This window comes from Sapajus apella, unplaced genomic scaffold (assembly GCF_009761245.1).
Source record: "Sapajus apella isolate SASKATOON/1434 unplaced genomic scaffold, GSC_monkey_1.0 scaffold46, whole genome shotgun sequence".
Lineage (NCBI taxonomy): Eukaryota > Metazoa > Chordata > Mammalia > Primates > Cebidae > Sapajus > Sapajus apella.
In genome coordinates this window covers 1,353,238-1,378,974 of record NW_022436986.1, presented here as the reverse complement: position 1 = coordinate 1,378,974, position 25,737 = coordinate 1,353,238, and the positions used below count along the sequence as shown (strand labels likewise).

Here is a 25,737-nt window from a genome sequence, read left to right as displayed (position 1 = left end):
TTACCAGCACACCATTGGAATGGCTGAATGATACTTTGCATGATAAAGGGAAGTAAGGAAGCATCCCAGGCAGAAAGGGCTGTGTAAACAAAGGCACAGAAATGAGAACGAGCCAGGGGCAGGGAGAGACCAGCAGTGCAGTGTTACTGGTTCATAAAGGGGCAGGAAGGCTGGGGCCAGACCTGTAGGCGATCTCTTTGGGCATCCTAAGAAGATATAATGGAACTGTCTCCCAGGGGAGAAGAAGGCACTGAGGGGTTTTAAGTAAAGGCCCAATAAAATACTATTTGTGTTTTAGGTTGATCATTTTGGGCACATCATGGAGGGAATATTGGGAGCAGAAGGGTAAGTACTAAAGAGATGGTCCTTTAAGGCAGGGGAAGAAGAGGATATGAACTGGAGAGTGACAGAGGGATGGTTAAGACAGGAAGATTCAAGAAATGTTTAGTAGATTAAAATATTTGAGCTTGGTTGTATATAGCAGGCAGCAGAGGGGACAGTCAATATTTCTAGCTCAGATGACGGGTAGATGAGGGTAGTACCAGCAACACAGAGAATATCGGCCCAAGTGCTGGTTTTAGGGGAGAAGATAAGTTCAGTTTGAGGCATGATGTGTTTGAGGGGCCTGTGGAACTTCCAGGTAGAGATGGAAATGTCTGAGCTGGAGATAAAGGTTTGTCACTCATCAACTTACACATCACGTGGGGAGAGTCGCTGGACCCCTGGACATACTGGAAATGCTTGGCTGTCTCTCAATGTGACTCCAACTGCATCACTACAGGAAATTGTTGGAGGCCTCCTGAAATGCAAATTCATATCTATAGGATTTCCTTGATATCTGGGCCACTAGGACCCCAAATGCTCTGTTACGAGAACCTCTGGAACAGCAGATCCTGGGGATAGAAAGGAGGTTCCTTGCTGATAAGAGAGACACTGCAGAGATCAGTGACCCAGAGGATGTCAGCAGAGGTGTGGGCAGTAAAGGGTCAAGGGTCAGGGGTTGGAGGCAAAGAAGGACTGAAAGAGCAGAAAAATTATAGGCAGTTGCTCCAGTCATTTATAAAAAATACCCTCCCTTCACTTAGACTCCTTGAAAGGAATAACTGGAACTCCAGTCTTAAGAAAAGTCTAGATAGACCAGCACTTCTCAGACATTAGTATGCCTCAGAATCTTCTGGGGGACTTACTAAAACAGACTGAACACACACACACACGCATGCACACACACCCACGTGTACACACACACACACACACATGCGCACACACACACGAGACATTGCCGGGCCCCATCCCAGTAGGTCTACAGTGGGGCCCGACAATCTGCATAATTACCCAGTTGCCAAGTGCTGCTGATACTGCCCGTCTGTGGGTCACACTGAGTAGCTCGGGGCCGGATTTCTCACTCAGTGTGTGAGGACTCCAGGTTTTGAGATTTGGGGTACTGCTAAAAATGTCTCTCCTCCTTTTTCCTCACTGCCTAGTGAAGTGAAGCCTCAGAAAGATCAGCCAGGGCATATTTGAGTTTTAATTGGTCAAGATAAAGCTTTGTGTGTCAGAAATTTCTGTATTGTGTGTGTGTGAGTGTTGTGTGTAAACGTGAGTCTGCCAAGGATGAGTGGAGCTGACCAAAGGTATGCTCTGCACTCCACAACCCCAGCACATCCTGCAGAGACATCTATATTAATGGTGGCTTCCTGAGGTCAAATGTAGACTTCAGGATTCACATAGTCTTTGACCAGGTCCCCAGCCTAGGGGTTTTGACACTCCTCAAAGGCTTAGACATTCTGTTGGGAGTCATGGGAAGTAGCCTGCTCTCTGTGAAGGAGGAAAAGAGCCACCACCATTTTGAGATGAAACCAGCACAGGAATCAGGTACTATAAGATCAGAGAAGCACAACTTCGCTGAAGAGGGAAGAGGAAAGAGAAGGAAGGAGCAGTTGTCCTCAGGCAAGGCAAGACGGCCAAGCTTTGCCTCCTGGAGGGGAGACCAATCCTGCAGACAAGAAGTGAACGTAACTCACGAAGTCCGAACGCTGGACTGTCCAGACAAGCTGGTTTGTGGCTTCATTTCAGGAAGCCCCATTTACCTGATATCCCCACATTCTCTCAGAAGTTCTGGACATTGTTTCTATGCTCTGTACCATGAGGCACTCTGGTCACGAGGACCCACCCGACTGAGCCAGGTGGATCCTTGACAGGGGCAGTCAACACACAGGCTAGCCAGGGCCACGAGGTGGCCTGTGGACTTACCAGACCCCTCAGACCTGCCTCTCAGGGAGCGTGAACTCGTAACAGGAGGACACCGTCAGCAGTTGGTGGAAGGAGTGAAGGGAGGGAAAGAGAAGACAGAGTAACAAAGGACAGAAGGCAGTGAGCAGAAGCCTGAGGCCGCAGCACAAAGAGGAAAGGAAGCAAGGCCAAGGTGGTTGAGTTTCCAAGATGGCAAAACCCTTGAGATGGGGACGCAAAGCCTTGCCACAGAGGAGCCAACAGGAGCCACCTGGATCCTGACTGACATTTCAGGGCTTGTTTAACTGTGCCAAGGCCTGACTGTACCACTGTCCTTCCATGAGCCCCACAATATCCCCCAACTCTTAGGGAAGCGTGAGTGTGATAGAAGCGAACCGCCCAGCATAGAAAGCGGAGGCCAAAGGTGGTAGACTTCATGGATGCAAGGCGCTCTAGCCCAGTGTGGGAGGTCCCTCCACTTGCTCACAATCCAAGTGTCCTTCCACTGCTAGGATCTATTTTTGCTCACATTTCTGACATGGAATGTGTGGGCTTTTCCCCACACAAATTAATTCTCCAACTCTCCAGACCCCTGTTGGGTATCCTATAATTTAATTCTGGTGCTAACCACCTAGAGTTGGCACAGACCCCACAGGTTAAGGGCTCAGTTCCACAAGACTGCCCCCACTTCTGGTGCCCATCACAAGTCCAGGCCACCCATACTTCTGATCAACCAGCTATGAAGTCAGAGGTGTTCCCACAACTCCTTCCTTGGGTTCAAAAATTTACTGGAAAGGCTAAAAAAAAAAAACTTGGGGAAACATTTCACTTTCATTTGCCAGTTTATTTTAAAGGTTACAATTCGGGAACAGCCAATTGGAGGAGCTGCAAAGGGCAAGGAGTAGGGGAGGGGTGCGGAGCGTCCAGATCCTCTCTGGGCCGCCACTCTCCCAGTGTTCAGCCTGGATGCTCCCTGAACCCCTTTAGTTTTGGGCTTTTTGGTTCCATTATGTAGGCATGATTGAATAAATCACTGGCCATTGGTGACTGAACACAATCTTCAGCCCTCTCTCTCCCCTCCCTGAAGATTAGGGGTGAGGCTGAATGTTCCATCCCTTTAACCACGATTGGTTCCTCTAGTAATCAGCCCCCATCCTGACACCATCTAGGCATCCACCAAGAGTCACCTCATTAGCATAAACTGAAGTATGACTGAAAGCGGCTTATTATGAGTAATAAAAGATGTTCCCCTAACTCCTACGAATAAGGAAATTCCAAGGATTTTAAGAGCTCTGTGCTGGGAACTGAGGATGAAGACCAAATATATATATATTTTGTTATATCACAATGTCATACGTGCAGAGTTGTTGGGGGCATTAGATAAGTCAAGATTTGGAAAAGATTTATGAATTAACAGCAACTCATTAACGCCTCACCATTATCTCAAATACAATAAATCCAATTGACTGTAAATTCCTCAATAGAAACTGTTTCTTGGTCACGTCTTTACTTCTAGTAACCAGCCTAGAGCTAGGCACGATAGATGTACAGGCACCGTACACAGAAATGTCAGAAACAACCCCAGTGCCCCCGGCCCTGGCCCTGACAGGCTCTCCTCCTTAGTTCCTCACTGACTTTCTCCTAGTTCTTAAGATCTGGTGTATAAGGGAGGAAAAATATCTTTTTCTTACACTCATCTTAGGTTCATTGGCTGGGGCTCCTGAAAGAAAGGACTGATGAAGAGAAAAGCAAACAAATGTATTCAATATAAGTTTTGCATGACACAGGAGCCTCTATAAGGAAACGTGGACTTGAAGAAAGTTACATCTCAGTATTTTTTATTAGTGGGTTTGAATGGAAAGTAGTGAAGGATGTTAGGGCAGAAGAATGAGCTAAAAATGTAGTAAATGGAGGAAAACAGCCAGGCCAGTCGTTTGATTGCTCTTGGCCTCCCTGTCTCCCTGGAGATAGGGATGTTCCCTTTGCTCTGGGTAGAGGGAGGGCGCCTCGCACATGAGGGTCTTATGACCAGCATCAGGAGAAGCTCAGAAAAATCATTCCTAGGTTTTTATGACTTGCCTCAGGGGAGAATAGGGAAAGGTCAGAGGGACCTTCCTGGACACACCGTTTCCCAAATTCCTTCAGCTTCAAATGTTCAATACGCCAAGGTGCCGTATTTCGGGGTAGCATGCTCTGAACCCAGCAGGTATCTTGGCCATTGTTGATTCTTCTCCCTCCTGTGTCTCCCATCTCAAATCTCTCTAAATCCTACAGTTTATTCCTTCTAAATGTCTCCCTGTGCCACTCTCTTCTCCGCCCTTGTTAGTTTCATCCTGGTCTAGTTCTGTACACTCCTCTAGTACCCAGCCTCCAGGATGGCTTTGTGGCATTCTTAGTCATGCCTTAGACTACAGACAGTTCCATTCTTCCTGGCATTCTCTGAAGACAAGCACCCGTTTCTGGTCATCGTGTCCTCCCCATCCACCAACTCTTTAGTGCCTGGCACACATGACATATTTGTAACACAGTGAAATTCAGAATGAGGGGCAAGCCAGTAGCACTGAGACAGAGAGAGAGAGGAGACAGAGCTGTGTCACGGGGTGGAGGGGAGGAGATAACTGGGTGGCTGGGGAATCTATGTGACACGAAGTTCCTGGGAATATCTGGATCACTGAGGCCCAGCTCTTCCTGCCCTCTAGGCTCTTTGAAGGTCAATGACAGTCACCTTGAACCAACTGTTGTGATCAAAGCCCAGGAGAATGCTAAGTACCTGGTACCAGCAAACATTTTGCACGGAGGTTTCCTGGTAGAGGAGAATTTCAGGAAGATTTCCACAACATTGCCTAACTGGGTCTACAGGGTGAAGTCTAAACTCTGAGCCTCTTGCCAAACTTTAAATTGCTTCTGGGATAGGACCTGGCCCCAAAGCAACAGTCCTAAATTCCTGACAGAGTCTTTATGGGACTCTCTGGAGAGAGTGTGGTGCATAGAGAAGAGAGGGTGCTGGGCCTGGTGGCTGGGCATGGCTCGCCAGCCCGCCCTGGGGTGCAGCCACATCCAGGCTGGGGCTCCTGGCTGAGTGTCTGGCTTGAGAGCCAGCCTGTGTCTCCTTGTCTCACTGAGTCCCAAAATCGGGCAAAGACTTCTGGGGCTGTGGTTGCACTTTAGAGCTTCTTCTACACCCAGGGCCATTTTGAGACCCCAGGACATGAGATACAAGCCCATGTCAAGAGTGTGCACCTGTGTTGCCAGGGTGGCTTGAGAGACATGGCCTCTTCGCCTGCTTGGTTTTGGCAGGGTAGCACTCAGAAGAACAGGTGACACCAGAGCCAGTCACATGACCTCGGTAAACTGGCAGCCTCCCCACTCCAGCTTCCTGCCTTCCTGCAAGCAATAGATGCAGCCCAGACTGCACCCTAAACTGGGTAAGTGCTAGGGGACCTCTATGGCCTGTTCTTCACTAGCTGGGGACTGGGGGGAAAGAGGCTATGTACAAAGAGGGCTGTGCAAGGGGAAGGCTGGGGTAGAATTAGGTTTGGGGATGAGGCAAGTATTTCCAAAGTTCTGAAGGCTGCAACTGTGGCAAGGAAGTAGGCATGTATTACTGGAAGAGCCCATAAGGCAGGGTTAAGGTTAGTGGAGGAAAAGAGAAGTTAGAAAAAGGTAGATTTCAGGTCCCTGAAGAGCTCTAACAACCTAGGCTTTCTGACAATGACATTACCTTGAGCCCCTCGTGGTCCTAAATGTTTAAGCAGAGGCTGAGAAATCACGTACTGAAGAGAGGATCCTATGACAGGTGGCTCAGGGGTGGAGACTGGACTGGTTTAATATCTGAAGATTCTGTCAAGCCTCAGATTCTGCACTTCCTGATACTGAAAGAAGCTTTTCTCTAAAAGTAGTTCCCCACCCTTAATTCCTAATATCCTGAGATAATCTTTTTGGACATTGTATCATTACCAATTAGAACAAAGCACCCCCGCCCCCTTCTTCAGAGCCATGTGCTATTCACCATAGTCTTCCCTGACCTCAGTTTCTCCACTTTTAAACTGAGAAGGATTGAAATAGATTAGTGATTCCCAAGACTGGTATACATCAGAAGTACATGGGCGAGCTTTTATTTGAAAAGCTGAACAAAAACAGATTGCTAAGATAATCTGCCAAAGTAGGACCCAGAAATCTGTATTTTTAAGCAGCACTTGGGTAGCTATGAGGCAGCTGGCTCTATGCCATTTTGGGCACCCTGTAGCAGGACCTGATGACATTTGGTATTCCAAATCTCTTTGGAAATGAAACTGTGGTAATCCACAGTGCAGATTTTGGTATTCTGGAAGGCTGAGTAGGTTTGTGTGTGAGCATATCTGCAAACCCTCCAAATGACATTAATGGGTCAGTGTTTCTCATTTAATTTGATGTGGGTGTGATTCAAGGCTTCAGCCAGCCCAGGCTGGGGATATGAATTATGAGTGGGCTCCAATAACTAGGGAAGGCAATATTCCACCAATCTAGTCCCGGAGCAGCAAAGATGCAGGGGGGTCAGGCATGGTTACCGGAGGAAACACCAGATTCCTTCTCCCCAGGTCAAAATTCTGAAGACTTTGGTGGGGACTCCATGTTATAGGTTCCAGAAACTCAATTTTGTCAGATTTTGTAGAGCAGATGGTCGAGATCAGATGAATTGATTTATGCTAACTAAACACACAAAAGATGGAAGTACAAACCAGATACTGAGTAAGAAATAAAACTGCTGGTCGCAGTGGCTCACGCCTGTAATTGCAGCACTTTGGGAGGTCGAGGCGGGTGGAACGCCTGAGGTTGAGAGTTTGAGACCAGCCTGACTAACACGGGGAAACCCCATCTCTACTAAAAATACAAAAAATTAGCTGGGCATGGTGGCACATGCCTGTAATCCCAGCTATTCTGGAGGCTGAGGCCGGAGAATCACTTGAACCCAGAAGGCAGAGGTTGTGGTGAGCCAAGATTGTGCTATTGCATTCCAGCCTAGGCAACAAGAGCAAAACTCTGTCTCTAAATAAATAAATAAAACTGTTAAGGAATTAAGAAATTGTATGTTTTCCAGCCAACACATTCTCTGACTGTATGAGAAGTTAAATTATAGAAACTTGCTGGGTAACGAGGAGCCAGATGCAGAGGGATGGACCATGTGACCTCAAGGGCCAGGATCACTGAGCTGTGACAGCCTGAGGTCTCCAATTATGTGGCAAGAGACAGAGTTGCTCAGAAGACCCTGCCTTCCTACAAAGTGCTAGAGACAGTACATGCAGACATATGATATTGCTTTAGGTATACTAATATCATTGTTTAGGTAGAAATGTCCTTCATTTTATTCATTCATGGTTTTATTAGATTTCCAAGGTCTATTCTTATTCTTCCAAGGTCCTCTCCACAGCCTGGCTTTTAGATCACTTGATTTTTATAGTTGAATCTAACAGAATAAGTTTATTTATAATTTAGAGACATCATATTGTAAAAAAAGCCATAGAAAAATAAACATGTATTTTCTGCCTTCAGTATTCCTAGGGATGAAAGAGAGAGTTTGAAATGCAGGCATCCAACCAGTCTGCAGTGACAGATTTTGTCTTTCTTGGCCTCTCTGCCCATCCAAAACTAGAGAAAACGTTCTTCATGCTCATCCTGCTGGTGTACCTGGTGATCCTTCTGGGCAACGGGGTCCTCATCCTGGTGACTGTGTCTGACTCCTGCCTGCACAAGCCCGTGTACTTCTTCCTGGGGAACCTCTCCTTCCTGGACATCTGGTACACAACCTCTTCAGTCCCTCTGGTCCTGAATGGTTTTCTCACTCCCAGGAAAACCATCTCCTTCTCAGGCTGTGCAGTGCAGATGTTCCTCTCCTTCGCCATGGGAGCCACAGAGTGTGTGCTGCTGGGCATGATGGCGCTTGATCGCTACGTGGCCATCTACAACCCCCTTAGGTACCCAGTAGTCATGAGCAAGGCTTCCTACATGCCCATGGCTGCCAGCTCCTGGGTGGCTGGTGGAGCCAACTCCTTGGTGCAGATCTCTCTTGCAGTACAGTTACCCTTCTGTGGGGACAATGTCATCAACCATTTCACCTGTGAGATCCTGGCAGTTCTGAAGTTGGCCTGTACTGACATCTCCATCAATGTGATCAGCATGGGGGTGGCCAATGTGATCTTCCTGGGGTTCCCAGCCCTCTTCATCTTTATCTCCTACATCTTCATACTCACCACTATTTTAAAGATCCCCTCAGCGGAGGGGAGGAAAAAGGCCTTCTCCACCTGTTCTGCCCATGTCACTGTGGTGATCATTTTCTATGGATCCATCCTCTGCATGTAGGGGAAGCCCAAATCCAAGGACCCCCTAGGGGCAGATAAACAGGACCTTTCAGACAAACTCATCTCCCTTTTCTATGGACTTCTGACCCCCATGCTGAACCCCATCATCTACAGTCTGAGGAACAAGGATGTTAAGATTGCGGTGAGAAGCCTCGTGGCTCAGAAGTGCACCCAGTGATGAGTTATACCCCATGATCCATGCACTCTGATGGCTCTCATTTGAGAATCTCAATGCACAGCAAATCTAGGTGAGGGGCAAGTTGAGTTTAGAGTCATGCTACTCACAGGGTGGCTCAAGGGTCAGCAGTATCAGCATCAGCCGGGGGCTTATTAGACATACAGAGTCTTGGGCCCCATTGCAGAACTCCTGAATTGAAACCTGCATTTTAACAAGTTCCCCCAGGTGATTTGTACAGATCTTAAACTTTGAGAGGTGTTGGTTAAAAGTGTATAGTGGACGCTGTGGTGTGCTGCCTGGATTCCTTTTCACTCCACCTAGCGCTCTCATTACGCCTGTGAATATTGGCGGTCAACAGCATTCAATGGAGTCTCTCTGTGGGGTTGCCTTTGTCTAAAGAGAACTACCTCACCCAAAGTGACATTCCCTTCTCAAGGTCAACTCATACACAATGATGTCAATGTCAATATAAAGGCCCAGTCCTTGCCTCAATGGGGATATCTCTAAAGGATCATCCCAGCTTGAAAGCATTCCCATGGCAGTTCAAGCTTGCCCTCTGCCTAGCCCTGCTCTCACAGCAACCATGAGTGTGAGTGGCATCCTTCTGTAGAAGTAAATTTGCCTTGCTGAAAAATCCTTTGTTTGAGTGCTCATTTTCTTTGCAACCCTGAGCAATTGTTTCCAACAGGCTGATCATGAACTCCTGACCTCAAGTGAACCACCTGCTTCACCTCCCAAAGTGCTGGGATTACAGGTGTGAGCCATGGTGCCTGGTTCAGAGCATTCTTTTACCAAGGTCTAACCTACTGGGGTTTTATCAGAGTCTAACTGACCCTGCATAAGAGAAATGCCCAACCCTAGCAAGCTCTAGACCTTCTGTCCCATCTAAAGGGTAGAAAAAGACTAACAGGCACTTGCACAGATCACATGCCAGGGACATGGGCTTCCTAAAAGACTGAGACCTAATCATGGATTATAGGGCACTTCCCGCCATCCTTCTCTCACCACCCTACACTCTGTCACCACATTAATAAAGGCTTATTTACTCCAGTTCCTTTTACCCACTACCTCATGTCTGGCTTTCAACAAAAACTTACAAGACATATTATGAGGCAGAAAACATAGGTTGAAGACAGAACAAACATCAGAACCAGACTCAGATATGGCAGAGATGTTGGAATTATCAGACTAGGAATTTAAAGTAACTATTATTAATACACTAATGATTCTCACGGAAAAAGCAGACAACATGCAAAAACAGATGGGTAACGTAAGCAGAGAGATTCTGAGAGAGAATCAAAAAGGAATGCTAGGTATCAAAAACACCGTAACAGAAATGAAGAATGCCTTTGTTGAGCACGTTAGTAGACTGCACATGGCTGAAGAAAGAATGTCTGAGCTTGAGGATCTGCAATAGTAACTCAAAAACTGAAAAGCAAAGAGAAAAAAGACTGGGGGAAAAAACCCAGAAAGAATATCCCAGAAGTGTGAGACAAATACAAAAAATACAACACATGCAAAATAAGAATACCAAAAGGAGAATAAAGAGAGAAAGGGACAGGAGAAATATTTGAAAAACATGGAGTCCTGAGGTAAAAAAGTTTGAGAACCTGTAGGGGGCGCATGGCAGCACATTAAAGCTTATGTACATGGCATTTAAGGTTGGGGCATGGGAAATTACTGAGGCATTCTGTATGTTATTTGTGCATGGGAATGAAACTCTTTGACCCTGAAAACAGGACAGGGAGTGGAGTGTGTGGTGTGATAAGGACTACTGAAACAGCCTCCCGAGAATGCAGTTCGAGTGTGTCCAAGGTCACAGGTGCCTCAGCAACCCACCTCAAATGACCATCTGGTGGATGTTTGTAGTTAATACGAGCCCTTTCAATAAATAATTGGTGGACAGACGCTGGGGTGGACTCTCTCAGAAGAGCTACCCCCAGCCCTGCTCAGCTGGAACTGAGTACTTCGTTCTTGGGGTTCACTGCAGCTATAAGCTCTGCCACAGGTGCCCCCGACATGATTGCCTTGAATTTACATGTGAAGGAGGAGAGCTCATCAATTTTGGGGGAATCCTCGTAAGGGACAGTCCTGACCCCCATCAGGAGGATGGGACACATGCATAAATTATCAGGTGTTAAGTTATCACAGGTCAAGAAATGACCAAAGAGCAGAAAGTGTTTTTTAAAACAGTGCAACAGCTACTTAAGGCTATCCAGTGCACTGTAGAGCCTGAAGCTCTACACAAGCTTATGCTCTTAATTCGGCAGGAATGCCCTTGGTTTCCTGGTCAAGGAATCTTAGATTTAGAGTTTTGGGAGCAAGTAGGTCACTGCCTGAAAAGAGGATATGAGCAAGGTCATTTTACTAATGTTACTATTTTGACCACCTCGGTGCTGGTACAATCTGCGTTGTATCCTCTTTATCTGCCAGATTGCAGTGAGTCAAGTCACCCGTCTTCTCCACCTGAAGGGAATTCAGGAGATTTAAAGGAGAAGGAAAAGCAGGAACCAGAACAACAGGAAGAGACTCCTCTCCCTCCTTCAGTCTATGGGGAATAAGAAAGAGATTTTTTCTAGTGAGGATAAGGATGGACCGGAGTCTTTTCCTCCCCCTATAGAAAAATTATTGTCCTCTTTTCCTTTATCCTTAAAGGAACCCGCATCTGTTGGCACCATTCAGGCAACAGTACCTCCCATCCCCCTTGAGGAGATTGGAGGCTGCCCAAGGGACGGTTCTTGGATGAGACCACCAGTCAGCAAACATCTATATGATCGGGTGGCCGCGTCTCCTTGACAAGATGCAGCAGTAACGAATGTTTGTTTCATTTTTCTAATAAAATGTTTAAAAACACCGTGGCTGGGAAACTTCAAAGCAGACCCTATGCTGCATGTCTGCTTCTCCCCTGAGCCTCTCTGCTTGGGGGTAGTAAAAATAATAAAAAGCCCAGTATATTTTCAGCATCTTACCTAACAGGGTTGGCTCCAAGCATAGGTGGTCTGGAGGATCCGGGAAGAGGTCTCCTCCCAGCCTGTTACCCTCTTGCCTCTTGCCTTTGCACTCACACATGCACTTTACCACCTGGATATTCTCTGGCCTCTTGCTGCCACTTGTAGTCTTCCTTCCTCTCAGGATAAGGGCAACAACAGGGGCAGGCTGTTAAAAATAGAGGCTGCCTAAAGAGCCAGGAGTAGATGAAAGGAAACTGACCACAGCCCTGTTTTCCCAAGCTCACATCTAAGACATTCCAGCTAAAGGCTAATGCAAGAAAATGGCCAACACCTGAACACATTTAAAACAGGATTTTGGTTTTTTTCCTTTTCTTATTTTTTATGCACTTAAGCTAACTCAATGCAGGTTTATTATTCTGGTAACTTACAGTCACATTCTAATAACTTTCAAGGGCCAAAATATGGTAAAAAATCACTTAAAATATCATCCCTTCCATGCCTCAGTTTAGCAGGTAGTCTTTATCTTTTGCCATTTCTGTATTTAATATGCTATTTAACCGTCTTATAATCCCTCTAAACACCTGCAAAACATCACGGATTTAATAGCTTCCCTTCTCATAAACAGGCACTGACGTTGTGTCCAATTATCAAGATATAACCCATTACTCTTTTCCTGTTAAGCAAGGAACAATTTCATACTCTCTTAGCTTTTAATCTTGATTGGCAAATGGCAATGGCTAACTTTACTGGTAATATCAGCTTTCACTTACCCGCCTCTAAGCTCCTGAACTTTTCACAAACTGTGCCTGTTATAATTTGTCTCTATTGTTGTCTCTGAGCCCTTGCTTCACGCCATTACTGTCTTTACAGATGGTTCAGACAAAACTGAAAAGCAGCTATAGTGTGGCAAAATGCCATGCAAAACTGGTGGCACAAAATCCAGGAACATTTTAAAACTATGCAACAGGCAGAGTTAGGTGCCCTAATATTGGCCTTACAAACTTTTCCTCACCAGGACATAAATATAATTAGTCATTCCACTTAAGCAGTGTGTAGTATTACTCATTTAGATCTTGTACAAGTGAAGGGCATTACTAAGGAATCTCTACTAGCTTTGTTTCTTGCAGTACAAGAGCTCCTCTGTGCCCATCGTCACCATCTTTACATCACCCATATTCGCCCTCATTCTAGGTTACCTGGTCCCTTTTCAACAGGAAACGCTTGAGCTGATGCTCTGGTATAACCACAAATGTGGTTTGCAGACTTCTCTGCATTTTTGTGAGCTCAAGCTGATCATATTTTTTTTTCATCAGAATGCTTGCAATCTTAAAACAAGTTTCATTTAACACTTGCTCAAGCTCACATGATTGTTAAAATTTGTCCTATTAGCCAACGGCATTCTCCCTCTCCTTTTCTCTTAGGACTTGGTGCCAACCCATGAGGTTTGGTGCCCAATGCTACCTGGCAAACTGGTGTTACTCAGTATCCACCCTTTGGATGTTTTAAGCTTTTCCACATTCTTATGGATGCTTACACAGGTTTAATACATGCTACCCACTGGACTAGAGAAAAAACTGAAGATGCAATTGCTCATTTGTTTAAATCTATTATAACTGTAGGACTTCCACAAACTATAAAAACTGATAATGGGCCTTACTATCTTAGTGCTCAATTTATATACACATTGCAACTTTAACACATACAACACAAAACTGGTATTCCCTATAACTTAGCCAGTCATGCCATTATTGAATAAACTCATCAAACTCTTAAAGTGTATTTTAATAAACAAAATAAGGGGGAATATGGGGATCTCTCCTCGAAAACATCCTGTCGTTGGAGAATCGACCGACAAGGACAGTGATGACTTTGAAGGCATCTGACATTACTTGAGGACAGCTAAAGAAATTGGATCAACAAGCAACTATCCAGCTTGCTGCCATGGAAGACCCCGCAACTGCAGAGAACCGGTTTCTTATGTATCTGGTGGTAATTGGGGAAACATCTGAGAAAGTGAGACAAACATGGATGTTAGGGTGACTGGCAATTCTTGTCCTTTGCCAAGTGGGGTCAGCTCAATAACATGTTTATTGGAGTCATGCTCTAAATCCCGCCGTTTTTAATGTTTTTACATGGTGGGATGCTGACCTGCCTTTGTCATCTAATAATATTTCTTGGACAGGAGGTCAATAGATTCTCCTGTCTTAACCCTTAATTGAAAATTTGAGGTGGATTAAACATAATAAATCCTTGACTTTATTGTCTAGTAATCCCTCTCTTTGTTTTTCCACAATAGCACATGATAAGTGTGTTACTCTTATTCCTCAGGAATATCTTTACTATCAGCCCCAAAGGGATGCTAAGCTTGCAAGTAGGACCTTTATTTCTGCTGTTACTACTAATCTTACTGAGGTCTCTAATGAAGCTACGCAAGTGTCTGATCTTCCTGTATGCTGTCCGAGTAGGGACTGAAGATCTAAGTTTGAGGCCATCTCTTAATCTCCATGTAGACAACCTGCGCCGTGCCAAGGGCCTCTGTTTGATAATGACACTTTACTTAATTGGGGTCCCCATGGTTATCTTATGTCTGCAAATCAGACTATTGGATTTGGGAGTCCATCCTATAGTTAAATAACCTGGTCAGAGTATGGGCTTTCAGGACCAACATTACAATTTAAAGGGAAACAAGCTTTAAGCCCTGCTGATACCCACATTTGGAGACCAGGTCTTCTGTTTTTGAAAGAGTTCTTTCACATGATGAGTACATTACTGGCGGTGGAAACTATACCCTATCTTTGCACAGTAATGTTACTAACACAGTCCTGATTTGTACTATGCACCTCTATATGCTTCTGTTTGGGCAAGGTGTTCCTAACATAGGGCAGAATCAATCCTGTATAGTAGAAAAAGTCTCTTCCAGTAGCTGATATGCTACATGCTTGTCTCAACAAAACATTACACAGTTAAATATAACCTATGTCATGACCTTAATTGGCGAGCAGAATTGTGGTTGCTTGTAAATTTAACCAGAAACTGGAACAAGATTCCACCTTGCAGTTATTTAGAAACGCACATCTGCAAGAAGCTTATCACAACCATTAGCCTTCTCAAATTTCCACTCGAGTATGAATTGAAGAAACACCTTGAAGAATGGTTGCAGCAATTACAAACAAGCATTCTTCAGCAAGTACAAGAAGGCTTTCAATGGTTAAAGCCGAACACTTGGTTGTCTGGGTTAAACATACACATTTGGGTGATGGCCGCTATACTTGTTCTTTTTTGTATCTATTTGATAGACATCTACAGATGGCTCTGTGCTGCCACCCGACACATCTATGACCAGAGAAGAATGATAGAAGCTTACCTTGCATTGGATGACTAGCATGCTCTAAGAATTAAAGAAGGGGGGGGGGGTGGCGCATGGCAACATATTCAAGCTTATGTACATGGCATTTGAGTTCAGGGCATGGAAAATTACTGAGGCACTGTGTATGTTATTTGTGCATGGGAATGAAACTCCTTGACCCTGAAAACAGCACAGGGAGTGGAGTGTGTGGTGTGATAAGGAACACTGAAAACAGCCTCCTGAGAATGCAGTTTGAGTGTGTCCAAGGTCACAGGTGCCTTAGCAACCCACCTCAAATGACCATCTAGTGGATGTTTATAGTTAATACAAGCCCTTTCAATAAATACTTGGTGGACAGATGCTGGAGCGGACTCTCTCGGAAGAGCTACCCCCAGCCCCGCTCAGCTGGAACTGTCTGAGTACTTCGTTCTTGGTGTTCACTGCAGGCTACAAGCTCTGCAAGAACCACTACCTTAAACATTTTAAGTGAAAACACACAACTGTATTTATTTTCCAATCTTTTGACACAGAGAGAGGACCTTTCTTGTCTGAGTCCACTGATTGGGCTCTTAAATAAATCACACCCATGGCAAATTGTCTACAATTTTCAATCTAAATTTATTAAAGAATTTGAAGATTTTTGCAAAAGGATTGTGGGGCAGAATCTGTCTAGATTCTAACAATTACCTCCCTGACATCTGACATGACTGCCATTTATCTTACTACAAAGCTATCCAAAGTGTTCAGCTCAGTTTTCATAAAGTCAACACTTTCCACTCTCTTTTTAGATCAGTTTGTGTAACTTAAATTAACTTAATACAACTACAAGATTAATCATTGGCTTGAAAGGGCTGGGGAATAAATGTAACTGCCCTTAGTGTACCTCCCAGCTAGTGGGAGCAGGCATGTTGGGCAGCCAGCAACTTGGCATGGGTGCTGGTCCCCACATTTTGCAGAGGGAATGGGTAGTATTAGTTAACCTGGGTAGCCAGGTAAAGGGAGACTGGTTAAAAGCATTTTGCAAAACTTGGCAACCGCTATTAATATTAGTCCCCGACTACGAACTCAAACCTTCCATGCCCACTAATCCAAATACTCAATTATAAGAAAGATTTCTTATTTTCATTCCACCCTCAGTAAGTATCACAGTGCCTGGCACAGAATAAGGGGATAATTGGAGGAATGTTTTGACATAGAGTCTAAATAACACTTCAGTCCCCAGTCCTGTATGCTAGTTTAAATATCCTTTCTTTTCTGTCTCCTCTGGATTTTTTTTTTTTAATTGTTTTTGTTTTGTTTCATTTTGTTTTGTTTTCTTTCTGTTTCTTGGTTTTGAAATCCTGCCCTTTGCTCAACCTTTCTTTTTATCCCTCATCTGTCCCTAACCCTGTAAGTGTCTTCTGCTGACAGGTCTAGTACACTGGCCCCTCATGCCCTTTCCCCTGACTTTCTTCCTCTGACTCTTCCCAGGCTCTCATACAAGTTAAGGGCACTTGGCAATTATCTCACAGAATGTAGCTGTCACCAGGACCTTTCTGGAGGCCCGGGGCCCTGTCCTTGTCATTTCACTCTCTTTCTAGCGCCTGGTGCTGGCCCATGGCACATGTTGTTTGCTTCCTGATGTCAAGGGCGGAGGTCAGGGTTGGTCAGCTCTGGATGTGTCTGAGGGGCTGCAGGGAAGGCCATGCTCAGGGCACAGGTAGATGACCAGTGTGTCTGTCTCATGAGTGGCAAAGTTTTTCCCTCTTGTTTTGACAGGTTTAAAAAGGCAAGTGGCAGAGCTTCCTCGGACAGACATAATATTGTGGCCAAAGCATGGTAAGAATTTGGTTATTGCCTCTAATTCCAGGAAGGTCAGCAATGACAGGATTGAACTTTCTAATCCAAGGAACACTTCTTTGCAGTAATAGCTAAGATTTACATAGAGCTATCTGTAACTTGTCTAATTGGGTTTGTGGGATGCAGGTCCTAAACTCCTGTGAGGCCCTTCACCAAACTTTAAATTGCTTCTGGGATTAAAAGTGGCCCCCAAACAACCAGAGTTCTAAATTGCTCCTTGGGCCCCTGATGGAATCTCTGGAGAGCAAGTCAGGGTGAAGGCACAGGGTGCTTGCCCTGAGCATGCAGGCAGGGCATGACCCCAGAATCAGCTGGAAGCAGCTCCTTGAGCTGTCCTTTCTGTCTGTATCTCACTGGGCATGGAGACGCCCAGGAAAGTGAGCGGCTAGAGCCCCTTCAGCTATGGCCAACCCCACATTCCCTTTACCTTGCTGTGAAGTGTGAAGAAATTGCTTAGTTCCAAGACACCTAAACAGAATTTGCTGCATGCTTCCAGGCACAGTCCCAACCAATGGGGCTAGTTGGAAATGGTCAATGTGGGCAGTTGGAACAATCATTCTGAAGCCTGGAGAACTTCCAGCATCATCCCCTGCTATGAGACCTTTTGTCCAGGTGAGTGCCTGTCCCCACCATGAACTTATCTCTACACTGCATGTAGACGGGATTCTCTCTGTGGCTAAACCTTCTTCAGGCAGGTAAGCAGAAGAGCAAAGGTTGTTGTGAGTGGGAACTTGGTCATAGCTTCCATAGGGTCTTTTACAGGAGAAAGGGAGCAGGGATATCCTGGGAGTCTAGGCAAGTGTGGGAATGGGGCAGAGTGGGGGGAGGAATGTGGAATAACATTACAAGCAAGTTTCTGAAACCTTTCTAGCAATCGAGGCCGTCCGACAAAGGAATGGAAGGTATCAGCTCCATGCACCTAAAGGTATTCCAAACAAAAATGGGAAAATTGTCTTGCATGGAAGGTATTCATGCAATGAAGGAAAGCAAGACAAGATCAGTTACTTTATAACATCTCTGCCAAATCTAAGATTTTCCAGTCAGCAGTGCTAGTATCTCTAAAGAGGATCTCTTTTCCCCACATATTCCTGATGTCCACGCTTACTCTCCTCTGGTAACTGCATGAGGATGGCTTCAAACTGGCTCAGTTTCTCCTACCTGATCTCCCCCAGCCAGCAACAGTGTGATAGTTACAGATGGAACGTGTGGTGCTCAGGGACACCATCCATCCCCACCCAAGCCCTGCCATGAGGCAGAGATCTTGGAGAAAGCGGTGACACCTCTACTCTTCATAAATATCCTAGGGAGACCCAGCAATCCCATTACTGGGTATATATCCAAAGGGTTATAAATCATTCTATTATAAAAACACATGCACATGTATGTTCATTGTGGCACTGTTTACAATAGCAAAGACCTGGAACCAACCCAAATGCCCATCGATGATAGACTGGACAAGGAAAATGTGGCACATATACAACATGGAATACTATGCAGCCATAAAAAACAATGAGTTCATGTCCTTTATAGGGACATGGATGAATATGGAAACCATCATTCTCAGCAAACTGACACAAGAACAGAAAAACAAACACCGCATGCTCTCACTCATAGGCGGGTGTTGAACAATGAGAACACATGGACATAGGGAGGGGAGCATCACACACTGGGGTCTGTTGTGGGGGGGATAGGGGAGGGACAGCAGGGGATAGGGAGGTTGGGGAGGGATAACATGGGGAGAAATGCCAGATATACGTGACAGGGGGATGGAGGCACATTGCCATGTATGTACCTATGCAACAATCCTGCATGTTCTGCACATGTACCCCAGAACCTAAAGTGCAATAAAATATATATTAAAAAAAACAAAAAACAAACAAAAATATCCTAGGGAGAGCGAGGATAACCAAGACTTCATAGTCAATTCTTTACTGCTTGGTAGTTCTACTCTGGCACAAATGGACCAGCAAGGATCTAATCAGAGTGGTAAGGAAAGGAGCCTTGTGGAGAAGGTGAGGAAGCACCTGGCCCTGTCCTTGCCGCCTGTGCTCCTTTCTGAGCTTCAGCTTCCTCATCTTAACATAAGAAGTCAGGGTTTGAGGTTTTCTCTAGTGTGCTGGCTCGATAGGTCTGCAGTGCCATTTTCAGCAATCCCTCTATAAGCTTGGGTGGAATTGCTCTTCCGTGGAGAAAGCATTACATGGCATTGCAGTGGTTTAATGGTCAGCTTGGATATAGAAGGTCCTGAGTTAGAAGCTGTGACATAAAACTGCTCCCAAAGCACAGAATCTACTCACAAAGTCACACTGGAAGGCACGAGGGACACTTGTCCTTGGATTCTATTCCTGCTCTTTCGTAGGTCTGGAGCAGACTGGGAAATGGCAGTACTGGGAACAAAGGCTGGTTAGAGGGGGATATGGAAGTTCTTCTGTTAGTGTCTCCAAGCTCTCTTGCTAAGAAACTCTTCATTGACAGGGCAACCAAGGGAGAGCCCCAGCCAAACTCACGAAAAATGAACTAGAAACCAGGAATCAAGTAACACATTTAAATGCTGGATAGACCCTAATCTTCCTGATCTGTGCTCATCACATACTCCCTGTGAGGGACTGTATGTGGGGCTGAATTAACATCAGAGAATTAGAGCCAGGGGAGTGGGTGGGATGATGTCAGCAGCCAGCATCACTGAATGTGACAGCCTAAAGCCCCCAAGGACACTGCAGGGACAATTCAGGGACAGGCAGGACTGGCAGAGGAGCCCACTTCTCTGGTCAGTGCTGGAACCATGCAGCATCCTCAAAGGTCCTCTTTTATGGTGTTTACGCAGATCCTTCCTTACATATCCCTTCCTTCAAGTGTGTTAATACCATTGATCTGATGAAAATTCTTTCATTTATCATGGTTTAATTAGATTTCCAGGGTCTGCTTCTCCTGCTTTTGATCTGACATGTCCTGACTTTTAAGGTAACTTCAGTAGGCAGTGAATTTTATCTGTTAGCTGCTGGTACTACAATTTGGCATCTCAAAGGGTAAATTGGATTATATGTTCTAGAAGCATCTCATTATAAATACCACATACTGATCTTTATAAACATGTTTGCTGTTCTCAGTTTTCTTGAGAGGAGAAGAGATAATTTAAAATGGAAGTGGCCAACCAATCCATTGTGGCAGAATTTGTCTTGCTTGGCCTGTCAGATCAGCCAAGGCTGGAGAAAACATTCTTTGTGCTCATCCTGCTGGTGTACCTGGTGATCCTTCTGGGCAACGGGGTCCTCATCCTGGTGACTGTATCCAACTCTCACCTGCACACGCCCATGTACTTCTTCCTGGGGAACCTTTCCTTCCTGGACATCTGCTACACAACCTCTTCCATTCCTCTGGTCCTGGATGGTTTTCTCACTCCCAGGAAAACCATCTCCTTCTCAGGCTGTGCAGTGCAGATGTTCCTCTCCTTCGCCATGGGAGCCACAGAGTGTTTGCTGCTGGGCATGATGGCGTTTGATCGCTACATGGCCATCTGCAACCCCCTTAGGTACCCAGCAGTCATGAGCAAAGCTGCCTACATGCCCATGGCTGCCAGCTCCTGGGTGGCTGGTGGAGCCAACTCCTTGGTGCAGGTCTCTCTTGCAGTACAGTTACCCTTCTGTGGGGACAATGTCATCAACCATTTCACCTGTGAGATCCTGGCAGTTCTGAAGTTGGCCTGTGCTGACATCTCCATCAATGTGATCAGCATGGGGGTGGCCAATGTGATCTTCCTGGGGTTCCCTGTCCTCTTCATCTTTATCTCCTACCTCTTCATACTCATCACCATCCTGAGGATCCCCTCAGCTGAAGGACAGCGAAAGGCCTTCTCCACTTGCTCTGCACATCTTACTGTGGTGGTCATTTTCTATGGGACTATTCTTTTCATGTATGCAAAGCCCAAGTCTAAGGACCCCCTGGGGGCAAACAAGAAGGATGTTTCAGACAAGCTTATCTCCCTCTTCTATGGGGTGGTGACCCCCATGCTCAACCCCATCATCTACAGCCTGAGGAATAAGGATGTGAAGGCTGCTGTGAGGAGCCTGCTGAGTCAGAAATGCTTCACTCAGCGATAGTGAGAGGAAGCGGTGTATCTTTTGGTTCTGTGCACACAAGAGGTTTACTCAGTAAGCATGGACTTGCTTAATGGTCCCGCACGACAGTTTCCAAACTGATGCTCATTGAGGTGGGGCAATTCTTGGGTAATAGAGGATGGGACACTAACTCTTTAGAATGCTAAATCACCTAGAACCAAGAATAAGACTATTGACTTAAGAATAATAACTATAAGAATAATGACTATTACATTTTATTTGTACTCTTATTCTGAAAAAAATAAGCAATAACAGTTAGAACTTTGTAAGACAAATACTTCTGTCTGTGTTCATGTGCAGACCAGTTTCAATTTGTATGTGACAACCAGGTTGTTTTCTGTTCTATTGTGTAGTGGGAGCATGACAGTGAGGAAAAGTCACTTTTTTTTTTTTTTTTGAGAAAACCATTTTTATCATCATCACCACCCAGGCTTATCTGTGCTGAATTATGTACCAAATGGCCAGATCTTCTAAAGAACATCTACATAACATTTCATGTTTCAAGAGATGAAAATAACTGTACAAGGTTAAGTACAAAAGTACACAGGACAGCAGACACACAAAAAATCCATGTATGAGATTTTATCCCACCTGCAGCTTTCATATATTTGAAAAGCAGAATTCATGAACTAAAAAATATTGTCCTTCTATAGTCCTGTCAAGTTTAATGGAAATGGGTTTAACCTGATTACAACACTAACACAAGTATCACTGATCTGATATTTATAAAAATTCATATATTTCAATAAATTAAAGTCAATGCAACACCCATGCAAGCTAGAATGCCAGCTGTTTGGTGAACAAGGACCTGATACCAGAACAAGAAGTTTATAAAGTCCCAAACTTTACAAGTACAATCTTTTTCAAACTGCATCCATTTCTCACATTGAAGATGTGAAAACCAAACCCATTCCTCTTTGTGTGTGGGTTTGTGATCTTGCCATTTCATACCGAGCATCTAAACTTCTAAATACTTCTTCCTGTTGCTTCAGAGGCTTGTAACTTTCTTTATCAACTGAGTTACATCCAGCTTCAGTTTCACTCTTTATACCCATCAATTTCCTAAATTTGACATTTTGGTCCTTGTTTCCAAAATTCAATTTTTCCCATATTTCAGCAGACTGGGATTTGTCCCCTTCTTTCTTGCCCTGCCAAAGCATTTTCCTTTTTGCTCTTGTTCAGAAAATTTCACTGGATTTACAGCTGCTAGGTTCTAGTAGCTAGGTACAGCTGTTCCTGTCTCTGCCACAGCTTTAGCTTGTCAGGCTGCCATCTGAGCTGCCATGTCTATCTGAGGTGTTACCTGTGTTCCTAATGCCAACAGGATGGCTTCATTGGGAATAGAACCCTCAGTTGCTGCAGCTGCTGCAGCTATTTCTTATTTTTGTTTTTCTACCATTTCCTTTTCTCACCGTTCTTGTAATTTCTTCACCCTTTCTAATCTCCTAGCTAAGCCTTCTTGTGCATCCATTGCTGCATTTCTGCCACTGAAGGGAGGTGGATTCGGAGTCTGGCTTAAACTTCTGCTAAATCTTCTTGGCTTTTCAGTTCTCTTCTTTGTCTCTTAACTCCTACTCCTTGTTCTACTCCTGCTTCTAGTCCTATGGCTGTGTCTCGATCTTGAGCAGGAATGAGACCTGACCTGCCGTTTTCTTTTCCTGTTTCTGAATCTTGATTTCTTCCTCTCTCTGCTTCTAGATCGAGACTTCTTCCACCCCCTACTCCTGGATTGAGACCTCTTCTGCTTCCTGCTTCTACTATGATGGAATCTTTCATGAGACCTAGATCTTGAGTAACTTCTGCCTCTTGATGACTTTCTTAGCATTTGTGCTTGTCCTCACCATTTTCACATAAATTTAGTTGCTCTCTTTCTTTATCAGAAGAATGTTCTTTGTCATTATGTTCCTCAGACTTGTGTTTCTTAGAGGATTTATCTTTGGATTCATGTTTTATTACTTCTTTGCTTCTGCTCTGGCTGCTGTGTTTTCTTCCTTCATTACCTGACTTTCGTTTTCTTTCTCTTGACCTTGATTGTGATGGTGAATAATGACATTTTGAGGCTCTAGGAGAAACAGATACAACTGACTGCTCTTTTTTCCCATCTCTATCTGGTGATGTCTTTTGTGGGGCTAGTCCATCTCATTCTGTATCACTAGCCACCACAATTTAGAGTCACAGCTGCTGCAGGGGCGCCTCCACTTGTTGCTTTCAACAGTCGGAAAAGTCACTTCTTAATTGGCATCCGAGTTAAAAACCAAAATGCTATTTTAGAAAATTACCGATACCGACCGGGCGCAGTGGCTCACACCTGTAATCCCAGCACTTTGGGAGGCCGAGGTGGGCGGATCATGAGATCAAGAGATTGAAACCATCCTGCCCAACATGGTGAAACCCCTCTCTACTAAAAAATACAAAAATTAGCTGGGCGTGGTGGCATGTGCCTGTAGTCCCAGCTATTCGGGAGGCTGAGGCAGGAGAATTGCTTGAACCTGGGAGGCAAAGGTTGCAGTGAGCCAAGATTGTGGCACTGCGCTCTAGCCTGGTGCCTGGCTACAGAGCAAGGCTCTGCCTCCAAAAAAAAATAATAATAATAATTACCTATACCAAGATGCATCCTGAATGACACCATTTAACTCCGCTTTGATGATAGGAGCTCAGAGTGTTATGTGTTTAATTTCCTGTTTAATATCCTAGAGACAATTTTGGATAACTCTTTCTCCTCTTAATATACATATAGCATGTCTATTTTCTGCCCAAAGTCACTGAAGACTTTGCTGCAACACCAGTCAAACCAGATAATACAGCCCAAGAAGAGAATCCTTAGCAGTGTTCCTCTAGATCAATCAGTGCTACAGTGGAAGTTTATATTCAGAGTCCCTTTTGTCTCTTTAGGATTTTAGACTGGATGCTGGCAATAATTGTTCAAACCAACTTACAATTACCCATCTGGTGAAGAACATGGACTTTGCAACCAGACTAACATGGAGTACCTCTGCCTGTGTAACTTCAGACCTGTTTTTAAAAAACTATTTAATATTGTGGAGCCTTAGTTTTCTAATTTGTAAGATGGAAATAATTAAACCAACCCCATAGAGGTGTTGTGAATATCAGTATGCGTATATGTTAAAAATGCACAGTGGCTAGCAAAAAGTAGCTCTCAATTAATAAGCGAACATTTTTATTATTTATGAAATATGTTAACTCCCCTAAGGAAGCCGCATGACACTTGAAGACAGACTATAATACCACACTTAACTGAATCAGTTCAGATTTATCATTGTAGCACATTCGGGGTGGCTTTCCAGCTTATGACCTAACCATTCCATTTCTCTGGGGATTGTCTCCAGCCATCTTTCACAGCGAGTCACTCATGTTTGCGCTGGGTGATTCTGTCCTATGTTTTTTTCTAGAAGTTTTATGGTTTTAGATTTTACATTTAGGTTTGTGATCCATTTTGAGTCTTTTTGGTATGGTATGAGGTAAGGTTCTCATTTTTTTTTTAGTATCCAATTGTTTCAGCATGTTTATAAAAAAGTAAAAATAAAATACTTAGGAGTAAATTAAATATGTACAAGTCCTCTACATTGAAAACTACTTATATTTAGACCTAAATAAATAAAAGATATATTATGCTAATTGATTGAAAGACTCAATAGGGACACATTGTAGTCAAACTGCTGAACTCAGCTCCCCCATTTAATCTATAGATTCAATGCAATGTTAATCATAATCCCTGTAGGACTTTTTTTGCAGAGAATAAAAATCTGATTCTAAAATTTACACAGAAATGCAAAGGAAATATGAAACAATCTTAGAAAGTTGTACCTGACCTTAAGACTTAATACAAAGCTATAAGAATCAAGCCTGTATGATACTAGCAAAAAACTGCAAATATATCAGAGGAATGGAACAGATAAATAGATCTACATTTATATGATCTTTGATTTTTTGACAAAGGTACCAAAGCCATTCAATGGGAGAAAGGAAGTTCTTTTCAATAAATGGTACTAAGATACCTAGATATCTACATTGGAAAAGATAAACTTCAATTGCATACACAAAAATTAATCCACTACAGATTGTAGACCTAAATAAAAGCTAAATCTATGAAGCTTTTACAATAAAACACAGAAAAATATCTTTGTGGCTGGGGGTAGGCAAAAGTTTCTTAGGGAGGATATGGAAAATAATAACCAAAAAAGAAGGAAATTGATAGAGTTGATCAAAATTAAAAACATCTGTTTAGCTCTCTCAGTGCCCCTCCACTCCCCATCATATGAGGACACAGCAAAAGGCAGCTGTCCACACACATGGAAGATAGTGCCCACAAGGAACGGAATTGGCTGGCAGCTTGGACTTCCTAGCCTTCAGAACTGAGAAAAATAAATCTGTTTTTTTTTTAATCTGTTTAGCAGAAAACACTATTAAGAAAGTGAATATGCAAGCCATAGGGAGAATATTCACAATATAATACCTGACAAAAGACTTGAATCCAAAATATATAATGAACTGCTACAACTCAATATTAAAAAACAATAAATAATAAATGATTTGAACAGATAATTCACAAAGAAGATATATGAATAGTCAATGGGCATATGCAAAAAAAAAGTGTTCAATGTCATTAGTTATTAGGAAAATACAAATTAAAACCACAGTGAGATACCATTACATATCAACCAGGGTGACTGAAATGGAAAACACTGACAATATCAAATGTTGGCAACTAGAGCTCTCACACATT

The 25,737-nt window shown here is 44.0% G+C and overlaps 1 protein-coding gene, 1 long non-coding RNA gene and 2 pseudogenes across 2 annotated transcripts; 2 read left to right on the top strand and 2 right to left on the bottom strand.

Annotated features, from left to right (window-relative positions):
• Window positions 1-239: 239 nt before the first annotated feature.
• LOC116524681 lies at window positions 240-23,266 on the bottom strand. The gene is made up of 3 exons (XR_004257438.1): window positions 22,515-23,266; window positions 16,098-16,103; window positions 240-250 (listed from the first exon to the last, which is right to left on the bottom strand). It is a non-coding gene; the product is annotated as an uncharacterized LOC116524681 (long non-coding RNA).
• LOC116524679 lies at window positions 7,592-8,742 on the top strand (annotated as a pseudogene).
• On the top strand, window positions 19,726-21,140 carry LOC116524678 (olfactory receptor 13C7-like). Its single transcript, XM_032240047.1, has one exon. The coding sequence runs from the start codon at window positions 20,016-20,018 to the stop codon at window positions 20,973-20,975; it is 960 nt and encodes a 319-aa protein (XP_032095938.1). The 5' UTR covers window positions 19,726-20,015; the 3' UTR covers window positions 20,976-21,140.
• Window positions 21,857-22,479, bottom strand: LOC116524680 (annotated as a pseudogene).
• Window positions 23,267-25,737: the final 2,471 nt, after the last annotated feature.

What these genes read in the sequence shown, in the direction of transcription:
- LOC116524678 (XM_032240047.1), top strand. Translation starts at nt 20,016, where the DNA reads ATGGAAGTGGCCAACCAATCCATTGTGGCAGAATTTGTCTTGCTTGGC.